This window comes from Pygoscelis adeliae, unplaced genomic scaffold (genome assembly GCF_000699105.1).
Source record: "Pygoscelis adeliae isolate BGI_AS28 unplaced genomic scaffold, ASM69910v1 Scaffold4, whole genome shotgun sequence".
Taxonomy (NCBI): domain Eukaryota; kingdom Metazoa; phylum Chordata; class Aves; order Sphenisciformes; family Spheniscidae; genus Pygoscelis; species Pygoscelis adeliae.
The window spans coordinates 15,448,800-15,459,812 of NW_008824986.1; the positions used below are offsets into that span (position 1 = coordinate 15,448,800).

An 11,013-nucleotide genomic window follows, 5' to 3' on the forward strand; every position below is an offset into this window, starting at 1 on the left:
AAAGAGCAAACAAAACACTTTTACTTGGATTCCGCCAAGACAAATACAGACAGTGGGATATGATAATACTGCAATTTGGAAGAAAAAGCCCAACTAAAACCACAGATGAAAACAAGCAAGATAGGATCTGAAGAATCATCAAGCACGCAGTAACAGCCTCCCTCGCCTTGTAACTGGAAGCTTGGCTGATCAGTTGTGAACAAAACCTTGCTACCCCACATAGGAGATGAATAAAATAAGAGTAAGAAAACAATTTAAGCAGAGAAAGAAATGTAGCCCATCAGTGTGGAACAGTCTTGGGGTCTTACCTATAACCACTTGCCCACCCAGAATTGTTGGTATACCATGCTCACAAGCATTTCTTTCAGAAATGGTCTAAAAGATACCTACTTCACTAAACTCTAAACAAATCTGAAATACACCTAGTTTTATAATCCATGGCTTCTATTTTAGACTTGAGAAAGGGCTTGCATATCCAAACACCTAGTTTTCCGTACTATTCCAATTAGTCTAATAAAAAGTATTACCACTACCCACAAATCTTGCCCTTTCAAGAGAATGTTAAAATTATCAGAATATGAAAAAGCAGACAGAACACAACACTATGCACTGTATGAATAGGTTGTTTTGGTTTTACCAGCTCCAAAAGAAAGCAAGATGAAGCAAAGAGCTCAGCTGGTGATATTATAAAGAAATTTTTAAGATTAGAAGTAAGAGCACACACTACCAAAAGGATCCTTCAAAAGGAAAGTAAACTCAATTTTCTTGCACTCATAACTCAAATACATGAACTGGAGCACAAACTGCTTTTGAAATACATTACCAAAAAAACCGCAAACCCCACAGCGAAGCTCTTTAAAAAGAAAATTAGGATTTCCAGAGAAATAGCACTTACACCATCACGATGTGCATGTTAATGTGCAAACACACAAATGTTGGCAGAAGAATAGAAGTCTCAGAGATACCGAGTTCTTATAAGACTCCTGAAAATAGACAGATAGAGTAAATATATCTATTACAGCTTCCACTAAGAAAAAGGCTCCAGAGGGAGCCCCACTGTATTACTGGATACCAAAGAGTCCACATGGGGCTTTGGTGTCTAACGAGCTGTACACAAACGAAGTCACAAGAAAAGGCTTCATTAGTTCTGCTCCTTATAGAACTAATAGATGTGCTTTTTAATGCATTATTAATTCACTGAACTCATTGCCAAAAGATGGAAGCTAAGGACTTAATTAAAAAAAAAAATTAATTCAGGGAGAAAGCTAACAACCTTTATATTTGAGAAGTTAAGGGATACAAATTAAACCTAATTTTTAGGACAGCAAGATAATCACAGGAGGTAAGGAAACAACCTTCTTTATGGACACTGTTCTGCAGCACCTGGTGCCAACCCTCTAGAGAAAAAAAATTTGCAGTATGCAAAGTCTAATCCCGGAATCACACTGCAAGAAGTAACTTAACGTCTCAGAAATTCTCTTATGTCATTTGAACCAATTCCTGCTCAGGCAAGCCCTCTCTCATAGGATAAAAGTGTGACTGGCAAGTTTTGAGACCTGGTTGCTGAACTAGCACTCATTTTCCATCCAGGATTTATAAGAACTCAAAGTTTTCCAATTATAATAAATCGAAGTTGTCACATATCAGATCACTGATGTATCTTCATTCTGCTCATAATCTCTTTTTCTCTACCTAGTCCTTGTGATCATTTGGAGTTTGGGTCCTACTCTATCCAGTTGTTTTGGTTTTTTTTCCAGATAGTGTTTCATTCTGGAGAAGCCACAGCTTTTGAGATTAAATATTCTATTTTAACTAGCCCCTGCCCAAGCTTGTGCAACCAGTGCAAAGTACTCAGGCGATTCCCCTCACGTCACTGAGCACTTGGTGTTTCAGATTATATGTGGACATATAATAACATAACAACAAGAAGTTGCACCCTCAGACAAAAACAATATGCCCATGCTTTCTGCTCATCAAAATGCAGTGATTTCAAGCACAGTTTCATGGATGGCCAAATTCTGGCTTCATTCACACTAGTATGACTCAAATTCTGTTAGGGTGAACCCAGATGTTATCCCACTGAAAAATATGCAAATTAAGCATGGAACTGAATTCTGAAAATTTCAATTATCCTGTTTTATCCCACCTAAAAATAAAGGCTTTATGTGTTGGAAGACATCTCCTCCCAATGGAAAGTATTTGAATAATGAAGAATTTCACTGCTTGTTGATCTTCCCTTTTTTCTTCTCTGATGAGTCCCTGATTATTTCCATCATTGCTTCTATGTAACAGAACATTCTGGTAGATGAGAGGTTTTAAAACAGGATTACCTCTTTGGAAACTGCTAGCCAGCATTTTCTAACCCATTCCCCCCTCCCCCCCAAATCACTTCTTACAGTGTGTTTGAGACAGACTAGCCACCCATAAGACTGAGTCCTTCAGAAACAATTTACCATAATAAAAATTGGTCCACCCCCATCATATTAATTTTACCGGTGAAGCAGGAAATATTTTCTCATTCTACCATCTTTATTTTGCAAACACGATAAAGCAATTTCTCTCAAAATGCTGCAGTGCAAAAAGTCCAAGCAAGACCAAGTCCCAGAACGCAAGAAGGAAAAGTGATTCTCCTATGGAACATGTATTAAATGCTCAGTATTTAAATTCCAGATCCAAGAGGATTCAGCTTCTCCCCCTCACTTGGAACATTTGAAAGAAAATAAAGCAAACAAACAAAACCTAAGCCAGCTTGCACATATTTTTATTTCTGGATAAATATTAAGAATTCAATGAGAAATCTGGAACACTAAGTAGGTATTGCCCTTGGCTGCACACTTCTATTTGTTTTGAGTTAATTCATAAGAAGGTCAAACCAATGGACAAACAGATTTACACTGAAAGAGTAACACTCCTCGTATAATGTATGAATTGCAAATCGAGTGATAATGTTCAGAGCTGCCACACAGAGTCAGGAAAGTTTCACACAACGTTTGGGAAAAAGTCAGAAATAGTCCAATCTCTGACAGAGCCACCATATGGAGTTTACTGCAGTAACATACGTTTTGGCCACTCAGCATAGCTCTGCTGCCAACAATGATAGACTGAACTATTTCTTTACAAGATACATTCCTACAATCAAACAGTAAATCCTAACCAGACAGTTCATCTGATAGTAATAAAAGGCACAAAAGAAAAACATCACACTTGAACAAACACTTCAGCATCCACAATGATAAAAAAAGATGAAATAAAGGGTATAAACTCCTAGCACATGGCATGGGATGCAAAAAAATACTCAAACCTATTTAGACAGTCATGGATTTATCTGTATCAAATCTCTCACTACATTGTGAGCCTTTGTTGTCAGTGTGGTCAAAAAAACAGATAGGCAGATATCTGTGGGGGATCCTTCAACTTCCTTAAGCCTCTCAAGTTATTGCATGCCTAATTTATTGAAGAATAAACAGAAAATAGGAAAGCAGAGACAAGACAAGCTCCAAATGAAGGCTCATGACCACCATGCCACCTGGCATGGATGTTAGCTACCACACACTCTCCACCACATCAGAACACACAAACAGTTGCAGTGGAAGAGCTGATCTACTGTAAGGATGTAACTTTGCTTGCCTTACTGAATCATGTACCCACAGCCTATACCAATCTAAGGCCAGGTGAGAGCTGATGGATCTAGCTGGGGCAGCTTACTGGACCACCCCCACTGCCCTTTTCTCCTCTGTGTTCCCCTCCCTTGTCCATCAGCAGCAGTCCACCAGCATCCATAAGCCTTCTTGAGCTATCTGGGCACAACGTTTAGCTAGATAACACTCCTACTGGCTACAGGACTTCACAGTGAAGTCGCCAAGGAGCTTGCACATACTCTTATCTGCCAAAAAGGTTGAAACTACTTCATCCATCACAACTGTTTCCACTGTGAACATCAACTTAAGAGATACTTCAATTGCTTTACGTGTTTTTTAAATCAACAATTTTCACACATTTAGCCATGATGACTTAATTTAGCTGAAGTAGCTCTGCCATTTTTTAACTTAAAAGTTCTTGGTAACTGCTTATGCTTCCACTGTAAATCCAGCTCCAGCTGCTTACTGCATGTTTCAAAATGCAGATGCCTCTGAAATCTGGTCCTATAAACCAAATGCAAACCCTTTATAGTCAGTGCAGAGACTGACACTGACTACCATAGTTTTGGATCAGACTCTACAGCTACGTCTTTTTATCCTGGTTGTATTCTCGTCTGTCGAATTATTTTCCTTTGAGTTGAACTGAAGATTGCCAATCAAATTCTACCTCAAGTTATCTGTTCAGCACCTGTAAAGATCTTAAGTGTTCAAACCAGAAGAGTAAAATAGCAGAATAAAATGCATTAGAACGGCTATCAATTTGCTGAGCCCACTATTGACTTTCCCTGAGTATAAGATGAAACCTGGAAGGCTTAATTGATTTCTGTATCTGTCATTCTTTCCTAAACTTCTCATTTAAAAATAATGGCTAAAACCACAGAATTTTACTTGCAAAGAAGGAATCAACACTAGTAGATTATTCTTGGGAGTACATGCACTTGTTTGTGTATGTAACACCTACAATCTGGAGTACACTCACTGAAGACATAGTACAACTAATCAAAAGCAGCAATGAACAAGATTGCTAGCTGTCACGGCTCCAGTCTGGACTGTCTCATGCAGCCACAGGGCTTTTGTTACTTTTGGCTTCTTACATGTGCCTGTCCATGCATTTGTAGAGCACCCATCTACAGGAGCTGCAATCTGGAACAATAGCTACTATCACAAACACAACACATTCTTAATTCCAAAAGGTGCCTCATGGTATTTAAGAAGAGAGAAGAGAAACAAAGACCATCTGTTACTGCAAACTAAGTAACAATTATTTTATCTACAGATAAGGAAAATGACCAAAATTACATCCCAAAAACATCATTTACAGTGCCATCTTCAGTCCAGTTTTTCTTTTTTTCTTTTTGTTGAAAACACTAAATAGTACAGAAATCTTCCTGTAAAATAGGAATTTGGTCTTTACTAACATTTTGTGGAAAAACCAAGACAAAGTTTTTAAAATAACCATTCTGGACATAAAAGTCTTAATATCAAATTTCTGACTAAACACAAAAAGGAACTGAAGTACACATTTAAACTAAATATGCAGAATGGTTGAGATACTTTCATGTTGATGCAGCTCTTCATTGGAAGAAAAAAGAAAACAAACAAACAAACAAAAAACTCCACTAATACAAGTCATTTAGCATTCCTTACCTTGGAACCTGCCAACATAGTTCTCAGCATTTTTGTTCCTTTTCCAATACCAACCACTGCAAAGACAGAAGGAGAAATGCCACTTCAAAACCAGGTCTGCAGTTCCCTTATTCAACACCATTCACTACTAAATATTATGCTAGTCAGAAATACAGCCTTTCATGCTGTTAGCATATAAAGAGAGTCAATGTTTATGAGAAAATATCTCTGATGTTCAAACAACATGGGACTAGTGAAAGGAAAAAAGTCTAAAGCAGAAGATAAATAAGCTTCACCTATTGTTAAAATGCTTTAATTCATCCCCTAGATTTATTTATCTTTTAATCACCAAAGAAATGGATAGTGCAATTAACACCGTCTCTGGTTTGATGAAGGCTATGGCTCACTAATAATGAATCTAGCCTTCACTGTAACTAAATAGCCCTTTTAAAGGTTGATAGTGACCAAGAGTAATACAGCCAAGATAGCACAATGAAATTGTTTATCAGACTTACAGCAAAAAAATAAAATAATCAAAAGGTCCAACTGCCTCTGTCAAAAATCTTTTATAATCAAACCTTCCTATTACCGTGTATGTACAGACTGCTGTCTTTTCAATCTTAAGCCAGTATTCTGCAAAACAGCAGTCAGCTTTTCATAAAAGAAAGAGACAGAAAGAGAGCTCTATTTTATATTTTACTTTAAAGCTTTTTACAACAAGGTGCTTTCCTTGAATATGCTTTCCTATTGATTTTCTCCACATATGGCAATCCAAAGAAAGAATGAAAATTTTAGAAGGAAATTAGTTTTGTGTACAACTCATGGAATACATAACAGCTTATGTCCTTGATTTTAATAAAACTACAGGAGTTAAGGGAGCTTGCAGGAAATCAGCTTTGTGTTAACCAGGAGCCAGTACCAAAAGCATCAAACTGACAATGAACTTTTTTATTTTAACTATTTTATTTAAACAAATACTTGTGCTCTAATGCTTCTCAAGCCTTACACTCTGAGACTCATTAGATTACTTCTTATTCTCAATTGCTTCTTCTCTTGTTCCTGAGGGTTTTTAGTCACACATGCCCTTGTGCTTGTGCTTTTGTGTACCTTCAGTTCAGTCTGTTCCTGTCATATTTGCCAGGTAGGAAAGAGCTGCAACAAGGCTGAGAAAAGGAGGTAAGCACAAAGACAAAACTTTATAACTAAGCGCTTTTCTTGCAACGTGATGACATCACTGACACTTCAACATAACTGCTGAGCTGAAATTTGCTGACGAGTGTCAAGAGATTCAATAGAGTAATTTTAAAGAGACACTGAATGCTTTTGTGAACAAGACACTAACAATCTTCCCCATTAATCATCAGCTTGTGAAGCATATGTATTATTGAAAGGCAACATAAACTAACCTTGCCAGACTACACAGAGCATAACAAGGTTTAACTCAATTTTTAATTTTGATATTTTTTCATCTTTTCTTCTACTATGGAAGCATAATTCACAACTGCCATACAGAAACAAGCCAAATATTTACAATTCCCATTGTAGAGCAAGAAACACTAAACTGGAACCACAGCCCTAGGCTGATATTAAGGTATTCACTAAGACTTGACCTACAGTTCCTTGCTTCTTCTACCTAAAATATGAGACCTAACACTGAGAAGTAGAAGTTGAGTCCTATCTCCCACCACCTTCCAAATGCAATGGAAGCCACAGATGCAGACAGACAAAAAATTTCCCCTCTCAGAAAGCAGTCACTCCAGGCTCCTACCAGTGCAGTGCCATCACATGCCACCTGGTCTCTAAGTTGCCTTTCACTCACATGCCTCACGCACCGACCTCTGTCTCCAAGGTCCTTCCTCATCTACATTTGCTGTCAGTAGGAAAAGAAATACAAAAGTATATTTTCTGATGAAAAGCACCACCCAGTTATTTGCAGTACACTTGGCACACTAAGCAAGACTCTGTATCGACTAATTCCCATGAACAGTTACAGATATGCAGTACATAAAATTTGGGAAACAGTAGTATAGGTCAAGAAACCTTAGAGGTTTCAGAAAATAAATACTTCTATTATGCTGCTGTCCATGAGGAAAGAAAGCTTTTTGTCCCACCACCCTAGCAGCACACATTTTCTGAATAACTTATTTCTGTTGTGTCCTCCCCTCTCTCCTCATTACCTTAACCTGAACCCACAAGAAAACTGGGCGCATTCCCTTTCCCACTTCTCTCCAGTTTTGTCCTTTCCGATCTAGCTACCATTGATTTTTATCTGTGTGTTTTGTATGGCAAAGGAATGAAAGATCCTGTGCCTTTTTTTAATCAATCCATACCATATTAAGGTGATGTACTTCTCCATCTTTACCAAGCACATTAAGCCCAAGTACTTTTTGTCATGCCACAGAAGCAGGCTTTGGAGACTGCTGGATATCAGAGAACAGTAGGAGAAGCAATTAAGAAGCAGGAGTGATTTTTCTTTTCCTATGGATCAATGCTGTTGACTTCCCACGACGAGCAGTAGCATGCTCAAAGGGAACATCTGTGTAAAAGGAAAATGTCCGCTTCAGCAATACACACAGTATTCTCCAGTGAGCAGCCACACAGTATAGGAAATTGGAACAAAATGAGCTTACTTCTAGCCCAAGAATGTTACATTTTGCAATGTTCACAGGTGACAGACAATTACAAGCCTATAGGCCTCTACTAGCAACAGTCTCAGCAAACAACATCCCCTTGAAGCACAGTTCTTCCTGAGAGAAGTCATTACATCAAAACTCAGTGGATTTACTTTCAGTGTATACTCATAGTTGTACCTGTTGATTTTCAATATCAAAAAAGTATTACTGTTATTTCTTCTAGCCAAGTAGAGTTACAAGGCTGTGATTTAAGCAAGCTGTAGTTTGCATGTTACTTATCAACAAAACTGTTGGTGACAATGTATGATATGGAAATAATTCAGCCCAGTGGTCACCACCCACAGCTGAGTTTTCAACACCAGCCATTGACAATTGAAAAGGAATTCAATAAATGGATTGCTATCAAAATTAAAAGACAAAATCTCTTTGATGACTCTTCTTTATGAAGCAGGACAGGAAGCGAAAACTGTTCCTGTGCTGAGCCTCAAAAAAAGCAGCAGCTGAATTGCTCTTACCGATCTTTCATTTGGCCAGTATTACAACCCAAAAGGCTCCCTCAAATTCCCAGAAAAGCATTAGTTTAAGAACAAATACTTTAGAAAATTATGATGACTATAAATCCCCAGCTTAAGTAAAAAAAGCCATCAATTTCTGAGGTAATTCAGAATTCATTACACAAGTGTCTGTATTTTCATGTAATAACTGACAAGTTATTTCAGGAGTTTGGTGGGGGGGAGGGGGAATAGCCTTCTGTTAAGAAACACATTATATGCATGTAAAAGTATATGCAGAGGAAATTTAACCCAGACCACTCTTCCACAGTAACCTGTCCTTCCCGCAAAACCACAAAGCCTGCCATATGTATTCCAAATTGTTCCTCCACCTCTGATTTCATGTAGGCATGAAAATGTTTCCTAAAATCATCTTTTGATGACTGTATTTATATTTTTCATTACCAAGAACTCCTGCCGCTGCACTGTCCAAAGTTCCACCATGTCCAATTTTCAAAACCTGGTTTCTTTTGTTCCCATTTGTTTGCACACCAGCTTCTGCAAATAGAAATTGAAAGGAAGCATTATAGGATAACCTTAGAACATAGGAAAAACAGCACATATTTCCAGACCGCTAAAGGAGATAAAAATCAATTATTTAAACTATGAATTACTAGTGCAGAAATTGCTGTACTGAATAAGACCAATGATTCATCTAGACCTACTCCCAACCTCAAACAATTCGCAAGCTATTTTCACTCAGACTCTAATCAAGTCTTATGTACCGTTATAAACAGATGTTCAGAAAATGCTACTAGAAAACCTGGTGGACAGTTCACCTGTGAAATTTCATCAACAAAGCGTGCAAGAACTAGCAGCAGAGACCCTGAAATCATCTATTTTATCCAAATTTTATGCCATATAATCTGAGCAATTCTTGTCGTATTGACTTCCATGTAATGGGTCATGTTTATTCACATGTACACAGCCCTGTGAAAACTCTGCAATGAACTGAACTTGCTCACTCCTGCTTTCAAGCTGTCAGAGCATCTCAACCCACCATACTTCCTATGCTGCTGATGACTCCAGGAATTTTGCGGAGTCCAATGCACCTTATTTATTAGTAATAAATATGACAAATGCCCTAAGCTCCCTTATCTATTCCTATTATCTCTTCATTACACCTTTCAAATCAGGGAATCAGCCATGATATGGCTAAATCTCTTCCATACAAAGCTGAATTGAAGTCTGTGCCTACACTACAGTTTACTACAGAGTAAGTCTGTAGCACTCACCAGTCTGAAAGTATGTTCTCACTTCATCAGCAAATGCCCAAAAGTTCAGATTAGATGATCAGGTCCCCAAATTCATTATGAAGAGCATCTAGGCCACAGTCCCTCACACTTTTGCAATGATCACACTTTTTTCCCTAATATCTGACACCCAGGCTTCCCTGTATAAGCACTCACCAGTCTGAAAGTATGTTCTCACTTCATCAGCAAATGCCCAAAAATTCAGATTAGACGATCAGGTCCCCATATCCATTATGAAGAGCATCTAGGCCACAGTCCCTCACACTTTTGCAATGATCACACTTTTTTCCCTAATATCTGACACTCAGACTTCCCTGTATTCTGAAAAAGCAGTTTCTGCAGACTGTGCCCAGGATTTTCAAACTCCTGGAAACACTGTGGTTTTCACTCATTTGGTGATTTTTTTTTAATGGCAATAGGCAGTGGGACTGAAACAGAGCATCCTGCCATTGCTGTGCTGCAGCGATGCTGCCAACACCCATTCTGGCAGATGGGTGCGCGCTGTCCCTGGGACCATGCTCGACAGCTTTCCAAGCAAGCTGGGATCCCCTGCATTGTGCACTGCAGGACTGGAGCCTTCTGCTGGGGCAAATCTCATCCCCATTCAAAACGAAGGCTCACATCATGCCGTACCTTAGGCAATAATAGACGCCTGCCCCAAATAAGCAAGTGGTGAATATGGCCTTACAGCTCACCGTGCAGCGTGACCAATGCACCGAGTCCTGCAGGGACCCAGCAGCTCCATGCAGCGAGCCAGAACGTATCCAGGAACAGCTCTATTCCCCAACCTGGGCCACGTCATGGCTGTGAACTACCACAAGAAAAATAAAAAAACAGTTCTCCTTTAGTTATCTGAATGCTGAGAAAGAGGGTGCAGTGGCTTGACAGGGGTTGTGGTTCCAGCATCCTAACGAACGCACACACTACCACGCAACGCCCATCCCACAGCCATGCCGGGTAGGGCACCCCTGGCCAAAATGCTCGAGGGCTACATGGGCGATTGCTTCAGGCCGGCCTGGTCCTGCCCTGGGACCGCGGGCAGGGCCTACACATACCCTCCTGTCACGACTTCCTCGCTTCACCACCAAACCCCTACCTCGGCCCTCCAGGCCCAACTCGGGAAGCCCGCACTTCGCCTCTCCTTGCCTCACATCCCCCGGCCCGTAGCCCGACCGCCTACCTGCCAGCAGTCTCTCCTTCAGGAGGTTGAGCACGCCGGCCGAGGTGGGCCCCTTGGGCTTGTATACCGCGAACAACCCGCTCAGAGAGAAGAGCTTATCGGCGGACTTGCCGAGCACGACGCCGCCGGCCT

General features: G+C 39.7%; 1 protein-coding gene across 1 annotated transcript in view; it reads right to left on the reverse strand.

Annotated features, from left to right (window-relative positions):
* The window catches only part of TRUB1 (TruB pseudouridine (psi) synthase family member 1), a 33,427-nt gene that overhangs the window by 21,336 nt on the left and 1,078 nt on the right, over positions 1–11,013 (reverse strand). The window contains exons 2-4 of the mRNA XM_009326043.1: positions 10,882–11,011; positions 8,854–8,946; positions 5,286–5,341 (exon numbers count right to left, since the gene is read on the reverse strand). Of these exons, the coding sequence (XP_009324318.1) occupies positions 5,286–5,341; positions 8,854–8,946; positions 10,882–11,011 (279 nt within the window). The remainder of the gene's footprint in view (positions 1–5,285; positions 5,342–8,853; positions 8,947–10,881; positions 11,012–11,013) is intronic.